General features: G+C 46.9%; 1 protein-coding gene across 1 annotated transcript in view; it reads right to left on the bottom strand.

Moving 5' to 3' along the window:
• Positions 1-1,041: 1,041 nt before the first annotated feature.
• Positions 1,042-26,011, bottom strand: part of LOC110826737 (5-hydroxytryptamine receptor 1-like) — a 40,934-nt gene continuing 15,964 nt past the window's right edge. The window contains exon 2 of the mRNA XM_022057674.2: positions 1,042-4,844. Within this exon, the coding sequence (XP_021913366.1) occupies positions 4,203-4,844 (642 nt within the window). The 3' untranslated portion in view covers positions 1,042-4,202. The remainder of the gene's footprint in view (positions 4,845-26,011) is intronic.

The following is a 26,011-nucleotide window of genomic DNA, read 5'->3' as shown; positions in this document are numbered from 1 at the left end:
TTCATCGCTGTAGAAACACGGCGTCCTCAAACCCTTGGGTAGTGTGAACTTCTCTCGTTGGGTTTTACGTTCGCAGTTTTAATGAATGGGACGCGCACTTCTCCGAAATTAAGTAGACTTATTTTTAATTATGCCAAATCAACTGCAGGTTTCTTGATACAGCCGCTGCATTAAATTACCATTCTTCTTGTACACAAAAACATGGCGAGCCGCGCAACAGAATCTCGCGACTGCTTAAGGTGGGATCTGTGCTGGACGCGTGTGACTGGATGCTGGGCCACAGACAGAGACAAGGAGTACCACGGCGGGCTAGTTCCTCTCCACAGACGTGGTGTGGTAGATTGAAGTTGACTTTTTATAGACCATTACAAAGCGCAACAGGTATGTGAGCATTGGGCGTTTATTTTATGTCAATGTATCAACTACCGAAGTTGCATGCTGTTGATGGAAATGTTTTGTGACCAACATGAAAGACGAAAGTTGAGGGCACTGTCGTCCACCTGCAGGGACAAGGTCTCTCGAGTGGGTCAGTTGACCTTTTCTTATATTAGCGATAACCCCCTTCGTAAATTACTGCTAGGAGGGGGGGCTGCCGTCGTATATTTGGAGTCGTAAAAAGGATGAAGTCGTAGTTTGAGAAATGTAATTGCTGGGGGTCGACGGTCCCACAACCAGCGGCGCTGCTGCCGGGAATCAAACCCCCGGCCTTCCACCGCTGGACATTCGAGGGCGCGTGTTTGGTTCGTGGCTGGCGGCCTGAGTTCTGATTCTGGCAACCAGCTTTCTCCTCAGCCTGTTTTCAGTCCACAGGTCCTTATGTTTTATGTTTTACATACAGTAATGGAATTCCCGCTCATGCCTGGAAGAGAATTTATAAAAAAGTAAACAAAACTTCTCTGCGGGCGGTCGATTGTTCATTTCGCTCTCATACATTCTCATAATTCTCTCTCTCTCTCTCTCTCTCTGCTCTGTTTCTAGCTACTCACATTTCTGCTTAAAGTTTTATTCAAAGGTAACACAAACAAAAGAAGAACGCACAGAGCAACTAGAACATCCATGTAATCTAATTTTAATAAAACATATCACATTCACACAGAAGAAAAACAGGGGGGAAGAGGGGAAACGGGAGGGGGGGTCTCTCCACAAGTAGATTTATCAAAAGTATACAAGCAGCGAACCACAAGTCGTCCCATGTAGAAGAGAGTTTACTTTAGAAGTTGCTAACACGGCAATTGCTATGGCAACACGAATCAGGATGCTGTTTCGCTAACATGATTGATTATAAACCGCCAACACATCGCGTTCTTCTTTTTTCTTCAAAATTAATTTCTAATCACGTCAAGAACAGAATTAATGACATCCTGATCAAGATCCTTATTGCTGAGTTACTCGCACATCATCACCCGTTCACTTGAACCCTTCTTGCACGCACAACACACGAAATCTTCCGATGATTTCATATGGAGACCAGGACCAAGCAGGGTCCACTCGTCGCAGCATCCACGCATGTACCAAAATGTGAAAGCGAAGTCCTGACGTCACGGCGTATTTAAAACGCGCTGTTTGTGCCAGTGATAATGCGTCTACAAACACGTCACATCTGCACAGGTGGAGGCTGTCACACTTCTATTGGGTTTGTGCCTCGTGCTATTTCTACGGGAGGATCGATTAAGAAGCTCTGCCGAATAAGTACAAGGGCTCATCTAGCTCAGCGGACGTGACTTAGAAACTTACTCGCGTAAGTCGACGTGTGTCAGGGGCCGTCGTACTGTTTTAAACGGGGATTAACGAAGATCGGGAGATAATCAAAGTGAAGGAGCTCCAGATATAACAGCAGTTCTCGAAAGCAAGTCTGAAGCCACGAGCGTTCGCCAACTGCTTTCACGTTCAAGGAACTGGCGTCTTATTTGGCGACCGTCGTTTTCCAGACGCTGGATTACTGTAATGGTGATCAGACCCACTACAGAAACTTCAATTCATCACAGGCAAAACCTTTTGTGGCCCTTCCTTACAATGTTGCCAGCACCAGTAAGTCTTTGTTACAAAAGTGATTTACGTCTGTACCCGTTTCATATTTTGGTTACCGTTTAATTCATAAATCGATCACCATGCGGCGCCACGGTGGCAAATAAGAGATCGCTGATCCATTGGGGATAAAACTCGGTCATAATAAAAACGTATATTTCGTCGTTTCAGAATGGTTTACTTCAAGAAATCGTGGGGCCGGGGGGTGGGGTTTGCGGTTTCGCCCGCAGGAATGCTAACCTAACAACAACAAATTCTGCCGAAGGATAATTCAACTACGCAGCGCCGTGTCTAACAGCCAGCACATAATATCCCTCTACTTCTGTATTTGTAACGCAGTTACAGCGCTGGATGGGAACTGTGAATGGATTTCCCGTCACAGCGAACTTCGCCTGTCAATGCAACCCGCACGCTTATCGGTATACAGTGTCGCCAGTTACTTGTTTGACAGTTTATTTCCCTTCATCAAACTTGAAATTCCCTCTCCATCCGAACTTATGTACGCGGTCATTAATCACTGGGCGACCATAGAACACAAGATGGCAGATAACACGGTAAAATATCGTTAACACATACACTGATCATACCCGGGTTACTGTATCAAAGGATCCTGTGGGCGGCGGAGCAGTGGCGGCTAGTGCGCGAATGGAAGTGGGTCGATACGACACGCAAACAGCGCCGATAACACCGGCATTTTGCGAGTAGGTGCAGTTGATGACTGCTGGCCCCCACGCCTAATCCACAGGCCTGCCCTCCGCTTAAAAAGGGCCCTATCATGACACCAAAAACTGGGACGGTTTGGGTGTAAGCACGCGTAAAATGTCGGCTAACAAAACGTATTGAGAGGTTTGTCTTCACTGAAGCTGCTTGCAACTAAACGAACAAATAATACTGATATTTAAATTAAGCTGACATTAGGTAACTGGAGGCCGAGAAAATTAAAATAATAAACAACTCGTTTCGCAAATGCAATGACGGATCCAATCACCAGACGCCATTACTCACTGACACATTTAAGTATAAAATGTTCATTTAAATGTTCCTTGGTACAGTCTTGCGATATAAACCACGGACACTTCATCCTTTCACTATCTGTGACGTTTCTTCAGCAGAGAGTAAAGGAAACTGACTCAAGACAGCGGCGTTGCCCTAAACGCCACGAAGCGTAGGCCATTCAGAAAGTAATTTTACCTGAGGAAAGCTCTAGAAGAGAACGGCCCACCAACATCAGGCCCCACTTTAGACCGAAATGCGGTCCAAGTCTGTTCGTGATTCTCGCTGCACCAGACGAAATCTGATCGCCCTTTTGTATTTAGGGTAAGGCGGCAGCACTCTGCTATGTTCCGGGAAACCCGGAGGACGTTTCCTTAAAATTCGTTTTTCAGCTCGGTCTGACCCCTCGCACTTGTGACCTCAGCTCGCCGCGTAAAACTTACGTTCTCTCAGCTAGAGCGCTGAGCGTACGAACAGTGTTTTGTTAACCCTTTCCTCCTTAGCCAGTAAATACACAAGCCCAGTACTGACGTCACATGTCTGCCTATTTCGACTTGGAGTTCTGCTGTTAAGTAAATCATGGCTGGAGTTATATACATATAAACTTTCTTTGGGTATCTCTCCTTTCATTTATTTTGTTTCGTTGGGTCAGTACGGCGAAAAGTGAAACGAAAACCTTCAAATTTTGCATTACGTTCCACAAATAAACATTGTTAAGCGTCTGATTTCTTATCTGAGTTGCTCGCAAATTATCAACGCGAATGCCTCACTTACAATGTATTTATTACGTACGTATTAAAATTTAGTGGTAACGTTAAGGCGGCAGACGGCGAAATGTGACGTCATAATTATTTTTAACACAATAATTCGGTTTCCATGGTAACAAAAACTTCTCTGCATTTAAAGACTTCCCTGGTGCAACGGTGCACAACACAACAAGACCGGAAAAGTGCACTCTCTGGAGTACACTGGTATTCTGAAGGCGCCCTTCGCGTCACATCACTTAGGTCGTTGTTGCACCTGTTGGTGCGCAACAACGCGACGGACGGACGGACATGCTAGAGCGAGAAGAACGCCTGATAAGGAGGTAATTTCAAGGGCAGTTTGTAGAGATTTCAGAAACGAAGAGAACCGGTGACAGCGGGGGTCAGAAAGTTTCGGAAACTCGCCGGCGGAAGTGTCTATCACAGGAAGGACTCGTCGGCGGCCGGCGAGGCGCCAGAGGCGGTGCGCTCGGGTTCAAGCCCCGGTGCAGTTTCTTCCACGTCGTCCTCCCGAGCTACCTGGTACTGATGACTGCTGTTGATGACGGAGTAGTGATGCTCCGGGTCTCCGTACTGCGACTGGTAGAACTCCTCTCGCATCATGTGGTTCAGCGACCCGCACCGGAAGAAGAGAATCTGCTGGAACGGTTTCCGGAAGTCCCTGTTCAGGGTGGCGTAGATGATGGGGTTGAGGAGGGAATTGGCGTAGCCCAGCCAGAGGAAGAGGCTGGAGAGAGACGGGGGGATGGGGGACGGGTCGCTACTCAGGAAGGGCCGGACCAGCGCCAGGACGAAGAAGGGCAGCCAGCAGATGGTGAAGGCGCTCATGATGATGCCCAGAGTGGTGGAGGCCTTGCGCTCCTTGGCCAGGGCGAACCTCAGCTTCTTGTGGTGGGACAGAGTCAAACAGGGCGCAGCCGAGGACTGGCTGCTGGCTTTGCTCCGCGTCAACTTGGCGACACCCCCCTGCCTGGCGCCGTGCTGGTGGAGGATCGGGCACTGCGACTCGTTGGAGCGTCGCGGCGCGGCAGACGTCGAGAAACAGCGCGTACTGCCGCTGCACTGCAACACACAAGGCATGGCTGGAATTCCAGATGATAAAACTGAAGTAAGTAAAACAGAAATTTCAGTAAGGAACAAAATCGAGCGACAATGTATCTCCTGTAGGACACTTCGTGCACAAAGTGCCCACATTTGTAATGGACAATGATAGGAAACACTCTGCCTAAAAATTATACATCAACTGCTGTGGCATCCAATTGTAATAAAATGCCCGGTGCATTAATGCCCTGCATCCGGCTGGACAGAGGATTCGCGTTCTAGCAATGGCTTCTCCTGTCACATCAACCCGCGGGTTTAAAATGGGTTTGACGGATCGGAACAAAGGGAGAGCGAAACGACGTGAAAATGAAAAGAAGAAACGAATAAAACAATAGAGAAACAATTATTTCAAAATGAGATCCAGGCAGAATCTCGCCGTTCGCTGCTACCTGATCTCCTCTGTCTATTCCACGCGTAACCCGATATGTGCCTCAGGAACTCGCAGGAGCAAAATCGAATTAGCATGCCGAGAAAATCTCTCATTACTGAAGAATGGAGTCGGTATTTGATGATCAGGCTTCACGTTTCATTGATCAAGGCACTGTGACGTCACGCACAGCTTTTGTTCACTTGTTTTGAAAGTTCAGTTTCGCTAATGGATCCCCTTACGAGACTTCTCTCCAACAGACAGCGCTGGAAACACAGGACACGTGTAGCCACTAGCAGCGTTCGAAGGCTCACCAGTTACCAAGTCCACCGTGTGGGTATTTCGGGGGGGGGGGGGGGGCGGCAAAGTCCAGATGTTGACGAAACTGCGTGGGCGTATCAGAACATGAGAAGCTGATAGTCGCTCACCTTGGTCATGCGTTGCAGCACTTTCCGGAACCCGAAGGTTCATTGTCCTGCCCATAAGAGCACATCCACGCGTAGGTCGTTCGAGTGGTCTGCTACATGCCCAGCCCATCTCACCATCCTTGATTTGATCATATCCACAGCATCTGCGTCCTCTAAAAATATTATTCGTAAGATCAAACCAAGGCGAACGAGATGGGCACAGAGTACAGCACGCACATAATATAATATAACATAATTTAAGTTTTCTAGTCGTAGTTCTGGCGGGGTGACACACAGTGTGACCTTCCGCCTTGTGACGCGACGCAGTCTGATCGGCGAAAAGCGAACTCGTTTCAGGTTCAGCCAGTGACTCCGACACGCATCATAATCCACAGTTAAAAAAAATAATTTTCTATGTGACTTTGCCCTCACTCCATTCGACTGGGTTTTCATTTACTGCTCGTACGAATCTATTATTCCAGGTACAAATTGGTTTTTTTCCCGTTCAGCCGGAATTCAAGTGAATTACCTGGCGAATAACGGAATTTAAACCTGGAGGAACTACGGCGGGAATTAATTTAACAATGCGCAAAAGTGTTGCAAAAACCCATTCGCACTGCAAGCAAACAGTTCTTGCTCTGGTCATCGCATGTTCGTTGTTTATTTAAAGACGACCCAACCGAAGTTCCGTGACCACCAGTAGCATAAAAAATAAATATATATGCTTGGTCGTTTTCTACGTAAAGGAACCACGAAACTTGAATCATGGCGCGGTCCAATTACTTCAAAGACCGACGACCACTGCCAGTAACAGAGCAAGTTAACAATTTAATGAGCGTCTATCACGCGACAAGAACGAGGCGTACTACCAAATGTCTTATACAACGCGTTAAACACACAGCGGAATCAGAGTAAAAATTTTTCAGAGGATAACCGCAATTTCACAAATAATCTATTTATCCAAGTCAAAAGTAAAGTTTACATATCAAGAAATTTGAATACTGTGACGAAACGTCGACTCGCAGACCCACGAACACATTTCCTGCAAAACCATCGCGACGATCAAACGTCTGGATTTCTTTTAATTCCACACGTGATGGATCACCAACCACCACCAAGACAGTAAGCCAATAAGAGAACAGACATTTTCGCTGTGTGTGCGCGCCTTCTATTGGCAAACAGTCAATGATTGATCGGAGACAGGAGCACAGCGCCGTGGCGTGCTGCTGCAAGAGGATCTTCATCTCCGACTTCCGTATTTACCTCTGTTTGGCTCGCAACATGCATAGATTACCACCGTCTCTTTATTTCATGTTGGCCGCAGAACTAGACTTCCGCCATTTGCAATGCAAATCGAAATAACGGGCAGGTGGGGAACTGACAGCTTGCACAGTGTCACAAGTTGCTCACTGCCGTGTCATTAAAGTCTCACACGTACCGTCGCCTTCCTAACTAAGGGCAACCTTAAACCTGTATTTCGCATAGGCGGCGGATAATTTTCCGACCACCTGAAAGACTGTTACCTTCTCAAGTATTGTGTTCCATCGAGGTAATTACATTTTATATTAATTAATACTGCCAAGTTAAACCGCCCACCGCCCACCCCCTTAAGAATGGACTCGACCAACGTGCGCAAACGAAACTCGGCCTCAACGAAATAACGAGACGGCACGTGTGAGGACAAGCCTCGCATCCTGCCAGAATTCCATTGTCACACTCGCTGAAGCAGATGAGACAAAGGGGATTTGCAGAACGCAAAGCAGAACACTTGTTTCGTCGTGAAGCCCGGGTTGCCATATGATACACTACGCTGCCTTCACTTATATGTAAACCTTGGCGTGTTTTGAGGCACACAATGGACGTCTAGAACACACACAGCGCCTTCCTCACAGACGTACCGAGGTGCTTCGCATTTCACAGACACCGGGATCCAATATCCCCAAGAAAATTGACCTTCGCGAACAACCGTTACCTAGGTTCTCTTCAGTCACCATAAAAACTGTTCCTTACCGACTCAACGAAGCTCATCGTTCACATGCATCGAATGACTTCTGCTGGTGTTCCAACACACCCAGGCGACACCTCGGAAATAAATTCACTGTTTCTTTACGGTCCCCGAAGATACTTCAGCGTGCCAATTAACTTAACCTATTCCTCTGGACTGTACCCTGAGTAAGATTAATCCACTTCAATATTCCAAACCAATTCTAGTATTATCGTCTGGTGGATGAATGGATGGCAAAGGTCGCACTTTCATTCTGGGCGTATCTGCGACGAAGATACCTCGCATTACCTTATCAAGAATTCTGCTCAGGTTGCTTAGTGATTCATGTCTTGATAATTCATTCACGATACGTTCTAAGTTTAATTAAACGAATATGCCCCTTATCAAGGGACTAGAAGCTGCCTGCTTTGCTTCTCGTCTGAAGACAAACTCACACCAGACAAAGAATCGTTCCTACTTTGTGCTCCGGAGGTCGGCGTTCGAATCCCGTCTACGAGACGAACTATAACGACATGAGAGTTATTTGAGTTCCGCTGAATTTATCGAGGTTTTAATATCTTCGCGAATCTAATTTTGATTTGTCTGCATCGTTCTAAAATATCCCTACTTTATCGCAACTTCTGTCTCACGTTACGATGATTCTGTTATGGCGATCTGACACGAACACTTGGCGCGCTCCGCCTCGCGGGAGGTCGGGCTCTACCCTTGCCTCAAGACACTGTTAACGGCCGTCTTCACTCGACACGCAACCTCAGACGCCTTCTTCACTTTTCACACCCAGAAAAACGAACCAGAATAACAGCTAGAGGCATGTTCTGTCCGCCCGTGGCGTCGATCGAATTCAGCCATGCCGAATATAGACTTGTCACTGTCAGAACACAAACACTTTATAAAGAACACTGGTAAGTGCATGTACCACCTATACCTCGTGGGCTGGCACTGTTTGATCCTGCGCAAACGACCGCAAGATCGAACTCCGCTTGGGCCACAGATCCTGATCTCCTTCCCTTCGAAAGTGAAGTAGTCCAGGAACCTGTCCACTCTCGTACAACGGCGAGCCTGGCATCTGACGGGACGGTAACAAGACGAGGCCAACCGAATGCGCCGTGTGTACGCGTGCACTTCCGAGAGGTGTCAGAAGCAAGAGTCCCTCGTGTCGCTGCTCAAAACGCGGAAATTGATTTTCCACATTTCCGACTCAGAATGCGCGGGGTAGAGTGTTGACGTAGCCTTATGATGATTCAATAAACTTTATCGCCCACACGAACATCTCGCCCGGCTGTTTCAACACCCTGGAAGTGACAAAGGGCCTTCCGCTGCGACAGCGATAAGGCAGCTCAGCACTGAATTCAGGACGGGGCAGGAAATAAGGAGACGTCGGAACAAACCGACAGGCTGCGATTTTTCGTGAACTGTACAGGCCGACGCTGGTCTCTGTAGGGCCTCGTGGAAAACGCGGGCACACACCCACGACGGCCTCCTCCACATCCTTTCAAATTCATCGTTTACTGCTCGACGCATTGCAATTGAGAAACGTCGTTACATGACCCAAGAACCAATCAGAATTTGGCCATGACGGAAGAGACAAGTCGGAAGACCCAGGCGGTTGTGGGAGAATAATATTAAAATGGATTTTAAGGAAATGGCTGTGGAGCCGACAAAGACACGTGGGTAAAGACGAGGGGAGCTCGTGAGACGAAGACTGAAGGAACACCTATCTAATTGTTAATTTAGTAACAACGAGATACAATCGAGCCCTGTCGCCATGGCAACATATTTACATAACTTCCTTAGGATGGAAATGCGTCACGCAGTGGCCGGCGTCTGACGGGATGTGAAGGACTCGATTGTTCGCCGGTTATCGACCAACTGTATGGGGAAAATTCGTCCTGAAGAAGCTAACAGCTCACACGGTCAAGAAATCCCAGCTCTTTTTTACTGACATCTTTAGTCTTCATAAGTTTAGTTTTGAGATACATTTTCGCATTGCCTGCCATCCACGCCAAACCTTCAAAACTGCCACTAACTCGCACGTTTTTCGGCTAAAATTCTGTGTGCATTTTTAATCTCTCCCAAACTAAAAGTCTGCACACAAGTAAAAATGAAACGAACAAGGCGTAGAGCACGCATTAACAGACTTTCTGCAAGTCCCAGGTTAGAATCGTGACCCGGACAACGATATGGTGTGTTGTGTGGATAAAACGGGCGCTTGTGAGCAGGTAAATAATATTTCAGTTCAACGACTATCAGCTTGTCAAAACGGACACTGCGGCAGAGGCTTCAGATACCACCGATAATGCATTTTAAACAGGACCATGTTCAAGACCCGGGCGTATTTCGGATGTGATGAAACTCCGGATGATCCGCGGTGTCGGATAACCATTCCTGGACTGCAGCACAGATACAGCGTCACGGAACACGAATTTTCAGATCGCATAACCGTTGCTACGGAGCGACAGAACGTAGAATATTTGTTGTCTGTTATGTTTATCGCTAATCGATGCTTCCGTTCTGTTGACACAACATTCCGTGTTTTGTTTTGCTTTGCTTTGTTACTGCAGTTTACGTATGTAGATGATAACACAGCAGGAGACGAGTCACACACCGCACAGTGTGCGAGTGTGCAGACTTACAAGAATGTCGGCCATGCGGGTGTCGGAATTCTGCTGTCGCGGAGTACCTGAGTACAAACATGACGGACCCCGAGCGCCATAGAAATGGGGACGAGGGAAAAAGCAAAAGAACGGACCGCTGAGGTAAGTGTCTGCTTAACCCTGAAGTTCAGAAGAATTTTTGTAAATCCGCTTTAACGAGATCTGAAGTAAACCGGATAATTAAAAATTCACAAGCCGGTAAACAGGCCTGTTTATATTTGAAAACTACGGGGCCAGGAGTAACGAGAAAACAATGCGAAACGCTGATTAAATTACCACACACTCAGCGTTTTATGCTTAAACAGAAACAAAACTGTAATTATCACGTTCGATACGCAATATTAAACTCGTTCACATTTGTGAAAATATAAAATGAAAACTTTTAAAGTTAATGATACGAAAACAACACGTCAAAGGGGAAACGAGTTGAAACAAATGTTTCATTAAATTGAAAAGAGGGTTATGAATGCATGAGCAGCTTCTTTCTCTGGCCAATGGGCAAATATTAACAACGCCCAGGGCACAAACGCGTCCAACCCCACGGGCGCGTTCACTGCTTAACGATCCGACGTGTGAGATACGGAGCGCAGAATTTTGATGGAAACCCCGGAAATAAATGGGATGTTCGGATACTCGTGAGTTGGATAGAACCGGCTGAGGATCGTGTCCATTGCAGGCAACTCGCGATTCCAAAGATAAAAATCGAGGGCGGAAAAGCTTAAGGACGTCAAAGATTCCCAGGCAACGCCGAAGCGTACTTCGGGTAAAGGTGGGTTATAGCGACATAAAAGTCTTGGGGACTGACATATTTTGCGGCCGTGTCGAAAGAGCGCGTTACACGGCGCTTCTGCATGTGTCAGAGAATTCCTTCTCCACCTCCAAGAAAACACAACACGACTGAAGAGTATTTGAGGTCCTCGATGCGGTGAGCACAAATACGGTTGTCCTCTGGCCTGGCGCGCCGTGATACGGGACGTTTCAGAGGCGTTGTACAATGCCGAGTTCACAGCGCGTAAACGTGTCCGGCCACGCGCATCTCGTGAACCGTGATGTCCCGGGATAAAAAGTGGCTCGTGGGACACCCGTTGCATGGCGATCAGGCCAACGAGCAAACTGCGCGTTCGTTAGTCGGAAGGCCTGCAGGGATGAGGAACGCACCTCAGGATAGTCGAACGACGGGCTGTAGCGAACACGGCTACGACCCTTCCCTGGTTCCGTAAATACAGTAGAATTTCTTGAACAGCTAAGATGCTGTTAGTTTCTCAAGGACTGTGGTCACATTCAACCGCAGATCTTTGTAAGCGCCACGAATTTCGCTGCCATAATTCCCCCCCCCCCCCCTGCCGGCCCTGAAACGGGCAACGGGTACTTCCAATTCGTATCAGCAAGAGCACGGACTATTTATTGATCATCTGCCCGACGTCAAGACACAGCAGACAGCGAGTTCTCAGGCTCCGGCTCTGTTAATCTTTCCACAAATTGTACAGCGACTCTGCCCGCGTTATTGATCAAGAGGCTTTCAACAGCCACTTCGTAATGCAAACAACTCGGAGTTATTAAAGAAGACGGCGCATTATAAGGTAATTTCCCCGAGATTATAAGAAACTGACTCTCTGAAAAGCAATGCACGTGGTACATATTTTATACAATGTTCTCTGTCATGAGACGGGAAGACGGCTTATGAGAACGGCTCAACGTACATTCTTAACAAGACGCGAGAGCTTAGCAAACAACAGCGGACTTTGACAAGTGACTGAAGAAGCAGACGTCGTTTCGGATATTATACAAATTTTTAAAAAAAATTAGTCAATCTGAGTTCCGTGCAGACGAGGGGTAAAGTAACTTCGCCAAGGCGTGCGATGTGGTGTTAACGCTGCTTGCTACTGTACCATTCAAACAGGATGGCGTGTTGCGCGCGCAGCAGAGACAGAGTTACAAGGCACTTCGCACGCACGTTTGCACTAGGCTACGACGGAAAGCGTAGTCGTGACTAAGGTCGACTGACGCTGACTGGCTCAAATCGAAAACAGCGACAAACCTTGTTACGGATCAAGGAACCTGATCTATGCAGGTATCAAAACTCAAATTTAAAAAAGGACACGGAATTTGAGGCTGGACTGAGTTCTTGTCAGTTAATCCAAAAAAGATGCATAGAATTTCACACCACAGAAATAAACAGCGGAAACTCGTCGTAAATCACGATGGAAAATCGTCAGCCAACGAGAGTCGTGAATAATGATTCAGGAGAAGAAAAAGAATGTTGGAAGTCTTTCGAAACCACGGGAGATTTTAATGAGGACGAAACAGGCCAGTGGATTTACCCTTGAAGCTAATGATGACGTAAGAGACTAACGAGTTCAAATGCTGCAAACGCTGAAATGATTTCGCTTAAAAACATTTAGCGGACGTATTTCTTTCACGCAGTCGCTAATTTGGGCTTAACTTCCGAACGCAGAAAATCAGAGATTCTATTCAGCCCATTATCAGAAAGAACTTCGCGTATCACGTCTCGGATTCCTCCTCATTTGCTTCTGAAAACAGTTCGGAGGGCGATGCTTATGAAGTGCGCTACACGTAAAATAGACCATGGCTTGTTATGCACGTGGCGCAAAACACGCCGCAACCAGTTCCTTCACAATTCATCACTAAACCAGTCTCTCGTCAAACACTGTCAACATGAAAGATCCACGGACCCTAGACATGGGCGCAAGATGGCCAATCGGAAAGCTTAAACTTCCTTGTGACCTTTGCCCCAGGGATTAGAACCCAGATGCCCTACCGGAGATGGAACCAGGAGCGACGCGTTTCTGACTCAGCTACTTCGACTTGCATGCCGGAGGTACCCGTTTCGAACCCAGAACTGGTCGTCGCCTGTCCTGAAGTTACTCTTGTCAGTATCTTCGCTTGAAACAAGCCAGGGCCACTTCTGTGCCGACTGTTCGCGACTACGTCTGCGTGATATATGACCGCCTTTTCAACTGAACTCATTTCGAACACCGAGGATAACATTAAGATGGATATCACGAACATAAAAGTTGTATGGGAGGGAGATGAAACTAAGTGGCTCGAGGTTGAGTCCAGTTGTGGGCTTTGTTATTATAGCAGTGACAAGGCACGTGTCACAACGATGCAGGTCACATTAACCGCATTAGTAAATGTCGCCTTAATAAAGAGCCGTGAAGCTGGCTCCAGTAGTGCTGTGCAAATTTCACATCTGAAGTGTCGGTCCCAAACACAAAATATCTCTGTTTCCCGATGTGATACTCTACCTCTGACAGAAGTTTTTAATCTGCTTGATTAAAAGGCCTTTTCACATGCTCTGTTATTTTCGGACGAAAATCAGCAATTTTGCAAGGACAGCGTGTTTATATTACGTAGTATGGATTACATTAATCGTCAAGTTTGCTCCTACATTCACTAGAGTGGAAATGGCAAACAGAGAACTCAGTAATTACAAACTGCGTAATCATGTTGGTGCAGAAACAACAGTTGCCTTGATAAAAATTCAGATTTATTTACACATTGAGAGGAATTTTAAAAGCAGCTGATGATTTTATTAACCGAATCGATACGAACACAGGGCACGTTAAAAGTGATTGGCTGAGGCGACAAATGAGACCTGACACATCTGAGAACCGTCTGTCGCGGGACCCGCGGGTCCACAAGACGCGGCCGTCATAGCAACCCAGGACACCGGAAGACCCTGCCCACGTGCGTCTTAAGAATGCGCCAGCGAGAGAGTGTATTTCGCCGCGGATTTCTTCAACTGCGCATTATTTTTAGTTTTTCAAAGTGTCAGCCGGGCGAACATGGCTAACACGGTTAACGCGATCGCTTTCCCCCCTCTTTTCATGAGAGTGTGTGTGTGTGTGTTGCAACGTGAATTTATTCAGGCGCTCAAAAGATCTGTCCCAAAGTAACGGAAGTCTCTGATCGTGACGTCACTTCCTTGCTATTCGACGTGGCTGACGAAGTACAGTCACAGAAACTAATAAGAGAGCAACGCCAAAAGTGCAGGGACCCCGCCACTTGAGTGCACATGGCATGACAACGGATCAATACGTTCAGTAATTTAACCACCAAGCAGAGTCTGCTTTGTCCTGCATCGCTATGACAACGGAGACACCGGGGCACCTGGGGAACGCGGCAAGAGATGGCGCCTACAGCCTGTGCCGAAACTCAGCCGCCAGCCACGTCCTGATCCAGCGCACGACAAGTCGAAGTGACCCAGGCAAAGGACTCGAGCGAAACTCCCCATGCATCAAAGCTCAGGAATGTCCGTTCCAACATTCTGGGGTATTCACACGCGGGGCGGACAGACAGACATGGCGAAACGAACTGGTGCGTTTTCGTAACTTTTCGAAGCGCACGCGCCCATCCGGCATCATCTCGGTGAAAAAGACTTGGGACTCGACTTGGTGAATTTTCGAAGCAGCGAATACTCATTAAGCATCGCGCTGAAGAAGCTCTAATTAAAAGTTCGTAAAAGGAATCATCAGGTTTTAGAGCCACGTCGAACTTCCTGGATAAATACGACTGGGTTGGAACCAGACGAAGACACAGTAGGTCCGCCAGCCCACCTGTTGGAGTCTGTTCCAGAGGAGAGACTTTGTTCTCAGGGACAGATAATCTCGTTTTATCAAAGTCGCTCTGTTCGGTGCCAGACTTTAATCAGCAGCACTGCGACGCAATTTGCAAATGGGCCGGGCACGTCTGAGGCTAAAGCCACGGCGTCCACTCAGCGAAACCGCAAGCCACGAGTCGCGATTCGTCTGGAACAGATCGCCTGAACTGGGATCTGGGGGTTCGAACGCCATTCCCGGCGTGAACGTGTTCGTCCGTGTTACCCTGCGTTGGCTGATCCCCAATACAGGGAGTTCCAAAGTAGATTCACAGTCTGCCTGCATTTTATCTGTCAATATTCTACGCCAGGTCGTACTGAAATCATTAAAACTGCTTACTTCAGACGACAATACTGCGCACAAGTATTCCACATTGTTTCACGGCGGAAATGTTTCCTCAGAGCGCCCGCAGGAGACAAACGACGATCAAACACGTGATGAAGGGATCATAACTGCGAGCAACAGGTGTCGGCAAACCTCGTCAAAAAACATTTGGGGGGGGGAGGGAGGGGGGATTAAAATCCCAGTCCGAAGGCGCTGTATCAACACAAACCGAAGCACAGAAGACGCCCCATGCAAGCAAAACAGGCAGAGAATTAATCGGCGATGTGGGGTTTCAGACTTCACTGCGTCGCAGATCATATCCTGGGCTTCGGAGGCAGAGGCCAAAGCTTCTGATAGAACGTACAGCCGACCTCCAGCCCAAAATTATCACATTTGATCAAGTACGTTCTACAATTTCTACGCGAAACATCGAAACGCACGCACAGACGCAACTTCCTCACGCAAAGAGAAACGACAGATTGGAGAGCCCGTCGAAATGTTCCAAGAAACTGCGACCGCATGGACTCCGCACCCACCAATCAAGTAATCGGACGCGTCCGACGGCATCACGAAGAGCAAAGGAGAGCCGACACTTGACAATTCGATTCCCGCGCGCTCTCCTGCACGGCCAACGTGATGACTCACTGTTCAAATACAGTCCGACTATTCTGTGGGGGCCGGTAACAACAACCAGCCGTTTGATGCAATTCAATAGTTTAGAAAACTAGGTTACGTCAAACCTTCTCCGACGGGCGTGTTGGCTGCGAGCTGATTAAGTCACGTGACCAAGAAGTATTTGTGCCCGGCACTGCCGCAGATCAATTAAAACGGCAGTTTGATTTTTCAAATCAAATATGTCCAAAGACCACATTGGCTTTAAACGGAGTCAAAAGCACGTTAAACAAACAACGCCAAAGTATTTTTTTTTTGCGGAAAATATTACGAGAAGACACCGGTTGGGAGAGACAGATTAAAATTCAGACTCAGTTGAAATGACTTGGCCCAGAATCTTATATTATTCTGGGCGGGATGAAATCTGTCTCAGTGGAAGGCGAGCAGGTGGTTGCACGCTCCTCTGTTGCATTAAAACACTATTCTGAACTCAGCTGATCAAGGTATTTCTCGACTTTTATGGCAGCATCACGTTCGTTATCCTGCTCACGAGAGCCCGCCACCGGTCCCTGTAGCGAACCAGTTTAATTCAATTTTCTCCTTCACATTTCTCTGCTATTACTCCAAAATGAGTTTCGATTTATACTCTCATCAGCTTAGAGGTTTCCCAAGCCGTCTCTGCTCTTCACGTCATCAGGCTGTAATAATGATGATGATGATTATAACAAAGAAGCAGTTGCGGCAGCTTTAGAAAAAGTCCATCGCCGGCGACAGAGGACATCATCGCCTGTTGTAGCGACCAGAGGCCATTAGCAGCGAAACAAATAATTCACCATCCGCTCACAATACGAGGCAAAGGCGCGGGATCGATTACTTGTGGCAGTGTCAGTCAGTTATTTACGTGCGAGATGGCACGCGACCAATTCACAGCGCACAGAACACAGACACGAGCCCGGCTTTTTAATTCGCGACTGTGCATCAACTACACAAGTTACACCGCATCGAAAGGCGAGAAGGTCCTCTATTATAAATCGTGGACGACACGAAATGAAGCTGCAGTGGCTTATTTTAAAACATAAGACGTATCACTTTGTTACTCTACATCAGATGGCTCTAGTATAGCTCCTGTCTTCTGTCACACGGCCGCCATTTGCTACCGAAAGCAGAAAGATTGGTTGGCCTCTATGCAACGATGTTCAAAGCAACTTTCTAATATAACATAAATCCATGTTGCCTTATCAAATAAGGACCGCAGATTGCAAACTGACAAAATACCTTCGTGGGCGCGAACTGACGCCATTAGGAGGGGGAGCTGTCCCCAAGTCACCAGAGACGGACGGGAGGGAAGCTAATTTGAGACGCTTGGCAGTGGTGTTTGCCTTGTACGTTAACAAGGCTATTCTTCACCTATGCCACCATAAAACTAATAACAAGCAATAAAATCAGGAGAGGCGGTAGGAACCCTTCCCTTTACTAAGTCCACAGAGGCTCGGCCACTGTCCACTTCAAAGTGACAGACCGCCTGCCGAAAGCTGAGAAGCTTCCGGGTCTAAGCAAGGACAGAGGAGGAACGCGAGAAAATATGTCGGAACAACGGACACACAGAAGCAGCAGTCAGATAAAAGGGGACGGAGCACAGCGTGAAATAAAAAGTCCACTTGGAAGACCTAGGCATAGACGACAGGACAATATTGAAATAATATGTGAAGGTGAGGAATGGACTCATCTGGCAAAGTACACGATTCAGTGGCTGGCTTATGCGAACACGGCAATGAACATTCTGGTTGAACAGAAAGCGGGAAATTTCTCGACTGGATCAGCGGCTTTTAAATTTTTTTCCTAGAACGGCCGTGTTCCAACCACAACGAAGTGGTTTTGACGGGACGTTCCACTAAGATGTACTTAAGAAAACCCCAGAATATCCACCGCACCGCGAAATAGGACAATAGCAGAGCCAAGGGTGGATCAAAGACGCGGCGTGACAGCGTCTATGTAGGGCGGGCCACATTAATCAAGCAGAGTGACTGCCTTGCTGAGCTAACCTGCTGCCACGTTCATTAACGCGGGATACATACGCGTGACGTAAGCACGACAAAAGTGAAGCTCTCTGAAGAACCAACGACGACTACATTCTTCTCATTACAAATTCAAAATTAAGATAACCAAACAACCAAGTTGTCCTTGGTTGGGCCTCCGTCTGGACTCTCAGCCCTGAAGATGGCGACAGTAAGTTCCACCGAAACGCTGGAATGTATGAACGCACAACAACAGCTGGAGTGTGCAGTGACGTCCTCGGTATTTTGGCCCAGCTTCCCGCTAACGTGCAGCCACGATTACGGGGCTGGGGCACGTACATACAGAGCACGGAAGGGACCTCCAACCTCTTCAGTACCCTGAGGAAGAGGACGAAGATGGTTCTCGACACTTTGCCGTTTTCTCCATACAGCCACCTGACACGTCTGATAGCCCGAGAAGAATTCAGCCGCCGTCAAAACTTCTGATCATACCTCTGCATAGTCGCCGCTGTGAGAATCTTTTGAGAGCAGAAACGCTCCAAGCCAGCCTCCAGGTCCATTCTGTGTTCGTCTTAATAAACATACGCGCTGGTATATTCTGTGTTATTACACTGCGTACAATCCATCTTCAGGTAGAAGACTACTTCTGTTCTGAAGATTGAAGCAGCAGATGCGTAGGCAGTCACGAATTAACGCGGAGTCAACCTCAGAAGATAATATTAAAATGGATCTAATTTATACAGTGACATACCGGGTCAGCATTGTTTCCAGCAGCGAGCTTCGGTGCATCTGCGAAGTTTTGTGTTCGTTCATCAATCTCACGTCGTGCAGTTCGAACCGAATTAATCCCGGATCACACTGGCAGTCCATTCACGTACATGTCACATATGTGCAGAAAGGTGTTAGCACATCGTGTTCGATACCCATTAGCACTAACACAAGGGCCCATTACAACACGCCAAAACTTCCAATTCCAAACCCGTACGACGCAACGGGGCGATTCAAAAACCGAATAAGTGAATTGTTTTTAGTTTTATTACGAACAAAGGCTTGTGTCAAGGCCTTGAACTGCGCGCAGCTGCTAACTGCATGCATTTCACAGCAAAAAAGTAGCAAAGTCCATGGAGACAGGCCCTTCTCCAGAAGTCGACAGTAGCTCAGATACTCAAGATATTCCGTCGCCTTTCACAGAACCTGGTTCACTGTCATGTACACAGCAGCCTGGCACTAGAACTTCTCATAAGCCAGATGAATCCACTGCATACCTTCAAGATACCATTTAATATTATACTCCAACCTACGCCTATTTTTATTTATTTATTTATTTAGTGTTCTGTCTGACGACAGGTCCATATGAACAGGATCCATCCATCCTTTTCTCGGACTGGGACCTGTTCATATACGTTTTTGGCAGATGATCCAGAAGTGGTTTGCCATTGCCTTCTTCTGTGTGTGAATGGAGTAATTGTTGGGATGCCACGGAGAAACCGGGTAAGCCCCCGGAGGAAAACTCCGTGTTGCCTAGACCACGGCCTTGCCCAACACAAGTTATAAATTCGGGCACCGCCTACGTCTCCCAAACTGAACCTTCCTTCGGGTTACCAACGTAATGCTTGACTAGCATTTCTCGTTTCTCCTATAAAATGCGGCAAGCTATTAATAAAACATAGTAACCGAATGTGCAAACACCAAAACGTATTCAGTGCTTGTGATCGACGTATCTCGTGAGCAGCATGGAAGGGGTTGTTAGTCAATCTAATATTAGCTAGATGATGCGTACGTAATTAATAGCTGCCTCTTATTCCATTTCGTTCCTTGTGGCTTCAGGCTAAGATGTGCTGACGCAAAACAATGAAGTGCAATGAATAAACATGACACTGTTACAAAAGAGAGGCCTTATGATGATTGTAAATTTGCAAAGTCACGCAAAACAAATTGTTCGTATTAATAGTCGGCGTTCAGTCTATTACAACTTCATCACAGACGAGTATAATCGGCACAAGAACAGCGGACATGACGCAGCAGAAGAGAGGGCGCCATGACTAAACACTTTGCTGATCACAAGGGAACAGAAACCAGCATCAATTACGCTGACAATGGAGGCCACCAAATCAAGATAAATTCATCCCAGGATTGGCAACGAAGTGCCTCTGTTACAGCCAGAACACGACAACCGCGCGTAACCAGTGACCAGATGTCGCCACTCTAGATTATATACGGCATTTTAAACCACCTGCGAGGAACTACCTTGTAAGTTGTTCATCTTAAGTCACTCACTGACCCGGTAAAGAAATTCCCTGTCACTTATGGAATCCGCCAGTCCGTTACAGTGTTGATAACAGCCCGCCACGTGCCCGCATCAACCCACACACTTCTTTTCCTCAAGCCAATGTCCTTACATCCTCTGATCTCGTCACAAGTCTTCCAAATGGCATCTTCCTGTCAAGAGTTCCCTAACAAGATCTGGTATACATTTGTCTTATCTCCCACGCGTGCTACATTACCCGCCCATTTCACCAACCTTGATTTTAAAGCACGTTGGTGACAAGCGCAAGTTATGGAGGACCCTGTTAATTAATTTTCTTCGTTCCCTTTTTAACTCCTCCGCAAATTCTGTCGAACAGCCTCGCTCCGCGTTTGTTACGTATTTCCCGACAACAACTTTAACATGCATTTTTAATCCACAGAAGACGGGAAGACAAAAGATTCCTAACTGCACCGCGGGGAGCGGCCCCCTTAATTTTAGTCAGCTGTAATTCATTTGTGAACGGAACTTCGGGTTGGTACAGTCGGCCTCAAATATTTTAACTTGTCACATTACCAAATGTATTCTCTTTTTTTCTCTCCTACGCTCCTTTTACGCTGTGCTTGTCTCGCACTCCCTAACCAAACACAAAACTCGTGTTCCGCACGTCGAAGAAGACAGAGTCTCCACGCTAACAGCGGTTGGCAATAATTCAGCTTCCTCTTGGCCTCTTCTGAACCCAGGGCGACGAAACGTCGGTCGTACTACCGTTGTCAGGGCAAACCCAGAGTTTCAACAGCGCACAGCGCATGACCGACAGCCGCGTCCAATATTACTGAAGTTTCATCCCTCGAAATTACATTAAACCGATTACAGAGTTACAATTAAAATCCCGGTTCAATGAACTCTGTAATAACAGCGGGAGCCGGTAAAGGACTCGTTACCTCAGATTCAGACACGTCGACCAATCGGGAGCTCACTCTGAGAGCGCATTCCAATCATTTAATGCATCCCCGTAGTCCTCGCAGTCGTATCTCGTAAGAGGGTAGCTACCCCCGTCTGATAATTAACTTAAAAACCCGTCTGTTGCAAAGTTAATTAATATGCACCCCCAGCTCCAAAGAGCGCCTATGAAGTAATATTGAATTCAACGTAAAAGCAAATGAGCACAGACCCACCATTTTGTATGGACACAAATGGGATGATAATATTAAAACAGACGTCAACAGAATAAGTGGCTTACGACAGTGTCTACTTGTGGGCTTTTAAGACGACGCTCATGAACATTCCGATTCCTTAACAGTAAAGTCTTTTCGAGCAAGCAAGTGATTACGATGTTCACGGAAGGAAGACCCTGCAGGTATCAGCACCGATTGTTTACGATGTTAAAAATATTCCCCTCGCAATAAGAAGTGTGTTTATGATAGAATTGTTTGCTTAACTCTGTACATGCAGGTGTTTTAATCGAAACAGGAAGATATGACGTAGACTTGGGGGGGGGGGGGGGAGAGGCGGGAGGAGACCTCAAAGTTACGGTAACATAGCACGGAAATGGTAGCCATATGTACCACATTCTTCAACATCCATTAAATTTTAATTTTTCCCGCACAGTTTAAGTACAGTTTTCGTATGAATATCAGTTTCCGACGACGACTGTTTCTATAAACAGCATTAACCGACTGGCGGCCTTCACTGAGACGCGTTGTTTTCTTTGCGGTACGGGCTGAATTTTCAAAACATTATTTAGAGGAGTTTCACGTTTCAAAGCATTGGATAATGAAGCAGTGGCGTATTACAATTAATGATTTACTGCAGGTGGCTGGGTGACTCCTACAGCCGGTACGGACGCAGAAACAACCCCCCCCCCCCTCACCACACCAAATTCCTACCAAGAACACGCAAATATTCTTTTTGTGAAGACTGTACGCAGGCCAGTGAGAAGCTAGCAAGCGGCGGTTCATTTCTACCAGACTCCACAGCGAAAGCGTCTCACAAGGCAGCCATCTTCAAGATGTTCGTATTCTGACTTCACAAACGCAATCCAAGTCCCCGTCATGAGAGGGGACGGTCTTCCCACAATCCTTCCGGGGCCCCCGAGAGACTCGGAATGCGGCAATCTCAACGGCAGCTTCAGTTCTGGGAACACGAAAAACCAAGCGATCGCACGGAACATTCCAACACTCGCACTCGTATTTCCTGCTCTGCCCAAAGAACGCGTCGTAATGACGAAGAATCGACTCGTCAAGACAAAACTTCGCTCCTTCACCAAACACCAATCCTGTTATTTACCTGTCAGACCTCATGATCAAGGCCAGCTTCACACTGGACCGTCGAGAGGAGAAACTTTACGTTTTCAAAGGCTTAAAAAAGTGGCGAACAATTTATGTGAAGGTGTCGACGAAAATCAAGGGACAACTCCGTCAGACACGAGGATATGCAGCCAAGTTAAACGTCGAAGTGACATGACCTGACACCCAGGGACGGAACGAAGCCGCCAGCTCGTCCAGGAAGATCCGAAAGTCTGCTATGCTGTTTGAATCTTTGGGCGCTGCTGAGCGCTGAGAGGCCCTTCACTGGACCAAGTGCGGAACGAGAGAGTTAATGACGTCAGGTCTGAGGAACACTATTACCGCCAAGATGATTTACTCACAGCGCCAGACTTATGGGCGTTGTCAACTGTAATCAGAGTAATGGATATCCATCTCTGAACGGGATCCTCAGGCGAATATTTTTGGTCCCTCGAGATAAGAACAAGTGGATGGAGGAAATTACCCAGTGCGCCTAAAAATGTGTTTTCTTTACCACTACTATCAGAAGAATTACATGTGCACACACGAGAAAATACGAATCAGATTTTTCGAGAAAGACTGTCCTCCACAGAGCGTAACTTGCGAATAAAACCGACCCAGTGCCATCATCTCCCCCACTCCTGTGATTTACAGCAGTAAATAGGAAACGATTCTAATGGTAAAAATTCTGCAGGCAAAGGCATGTGCCCCATTTTGTTCTGCTGTACGAGTAAAATTCTAGGCTGGGGCCCTTTCGTTACCATGGACACGCAAAAAACAAAAGACGGCATTACTCGGCACTGCATTTCGTATTTAAGTGTAACAGCGACTGAATAAAGTATGAATCATTAAGCAGGTATCACTTAGCGACACTTCACTGTCTTCCTCATCGTCTACTGGTGACGCTTATTGGCGTCAATCAGTTTGACGGCCCATTATCACAGTCGCAAATGGCATTGCCACTTTGTCGTCAAATCGTCGTTCGACTGCGTATCGGATGATCTGAGGAGAATGTTCATGCATGATTGCTGCATTATTAATAGTCCCTGAGGTTCACATGCAAACGAGGCGCTTCACCGTACGGAGGCTCATCTGAATGTCTGCCTCGACACCCGGCAGCTGACATTTTACGAGAAGAACAGCTTCTACAATAAAAAGTATTCAGACTGCTAACAAAATCACGGTTCTGTTGCAAGCTGGCAAGGAAGTTTGTCTAGACGTAAACGCACAGAAAATCTAAGAACATATTTTTGTCTCTCTCTTTTAAGCAGTGCCGTTTATCTGCGACTATAACCGGGCATAACCCAGAAAAACGTGACGAACGCAGTGGCTGATGAATAAAACGCATAGAAACATGTTCAGACAAGTATTAGCTTCTGCACGGCCGTTCTTTACGAATTCGAAATACTCACAAGCATTGAATGGGGCAGAACAAAGCTGAAGATGGCTGACGGCTTGTGACGATAAGTTCACAAGCACATGAATGTCGAGACTCGAACAGGCGAGCGTTGTGATCATGAATGGGAGAGAGACATGTCACGCGAATGAGTGGAGCCAACCCTCCAGACACGAAGCGATGGAGAGAGCGCGTTTCCAAAAAAATTCTCTCTCATTTGAGTTGTCATTACGGAAACAAAGACATGGACGCGGGCAATCGAGTTTGCCGTCACGTTCCTTGGGCGATCGAGGTCTTCCTGGATGCAAATCCGAACGCAAAAATGACGTGAGAAACACTTTCATCTCTGGCGCATGCGTCACATTCCAAACACGACGAGATCCTCAAACACCAGATGGGGTCCTTCACAAGTTCTGTGCCCCAAGCGCCAAGTTACGCTGCCCAAACTTATCCTCGCCGGATCTTTTTCTCCCTTCCCAGTTGTGTCATTTTAAGTCCCTTTGAACTAAGTCCGCATCCGGCAAAATCCTCCCAGTTCATTTATTTACTTTTGTTCAATTACCACGGATACTGAGAGAACTTTGTAGCGCCACTTTGGGCAACGCAAGTTATTGGACAATTTGTTTTCGTTCCTTAGAGCTGCTCGAACAAAAACTTTCGCATTACGCTGCTTCACTACCGGGTATGAATTTCTTCTAAACTTTGCAAAATCCTTCCAAAGTAAATCACTTAAGACAACGCAACTTTTGCATTACCATATTTTAACAGACAGACTCTTATAAATTACGCGGGTTTTTCAACACGTAATTGGACCCTCCCTCCAGCTAACAAATTATATTAAACCGACCATGCAAATAGCTAATGCCATGTTACAGTTCCTTTAGGAGAAACTGATAGTCGCTCGGCTGGCCACCAAAGTCCCTGCCTCAAGACGGCGAGCACGAAGATGGCTGCGTTCTGAGACGACGTTTCAGAGGTCCTTGCTGCCTCCATCATCAGGGCGAACCAATTTAACTGTTGTATTACAATTTATTATCAGCAACCCCAGACGAAGCAGGGCGCTTTCGGCACTACAACGACGACAAGGCCTTCAAGAACCGGTCAACCTTCGCCGATATTCTTACGTAGTCTCCTGACTACCACAGCACCACTTCGACGTTTCGTCCGGTGCCCAGCTCTGAAAAACCGTGTTGTGAAGTGGAAACCGAAGGTTCTGCGAAGTCTCTGAGCACTGCCCCTCCAGGAAGAGATCTCGATTTCAAGGTGAGACTACGAGGGGCTGGACCCAGTGAGCCGCAGTGCTTCGGTGATCCCTCCCATGGAATGTCTCCAGCTGTGGATTTCTGACCAAATTCAAGTACCTACACGTTTTTCACCCCTTCCATGCTACATGATTCGCCCATCTTTGTGTTTCTTGATAACATCACCCTAATAAGAACCTAAACTGCGAAGATCCTCACTGTGAAATTGTTTCCACCCTCTCGCCTCATCATACCCCTCAGGTCCAAACACTCCCCTCTTCTTGCCTTCATTTTATAACAGCCAGGATAAATGTTTCGTGCGATTGAAGCCCTTGTATGGTCTTCACGTTCTCAGTCAGCACGTACAATAATTACGTTCCTTTGGCACGGCTTCAGTTCCACCTTTGAAACAGTTCCTTTGGCAGATGTCAAAATAAAAAGGCACTGTCTGCCCCCCCCTGACAGAATGAACTCAGCTCACGTCAAGCGAACGGGGGCAAATTAATTCAACTCCCTCTTGCAATTTGCACAGCCAAATGAACAGTTTCACCTTCATAATGATAAAAACAACAAATACAATCACACAGATTCCGAAGACTTTCTGAGTTCCCAGAAATTTCAGGCCAGTCGTAATGCGCAAAAGAGCTTCACTGACAGGAAACATAAAAGACAAAACACGCGTCAGAGCCTCAGTGAGCGATAAAGAGACGATATTATTACATCGTAGTTACGAATATTTACAAGAAACCGTCTTACAAAGCGTCACTGCAAATGGAAGAATAAGAAGTCACTAGAAAAATGAATAACGAAAGGCGAGGGATAACCCAACTTTCCATTACACTTTAATTTGAATTCTAATCCATTGGAAGGAAGTAGTTTTGGCCCAACTCGAGGTTCTAGCCAAGTACTTGCCTGGAGAAAATCATGAAAACCGCGAAACGTCATGGCGCCG

Source organism: Zootermopsis nevadensis, unplaced genomic scaffold (assembly GCF_977971745.1).
Source record: "Zootermopsis nevadensis isolate Lab colony 2312 unplaced genomic scaffold, Znev_1.0 Znev_ptg000028l, whole genome shotgun sequence".
Classification (NCBI taxonomy): domain Eukaryota; kingdom Metazoa; phylum Arthropoda; class Insecta; order Blattodea; family Termopsidae; genus Zootermopsis; species Zootermopsis nevadensis.
Note: the sequence above shows the minus strand (reverse complement) of the source record. Positions and strands in the feature narration are given on the sequence as shown.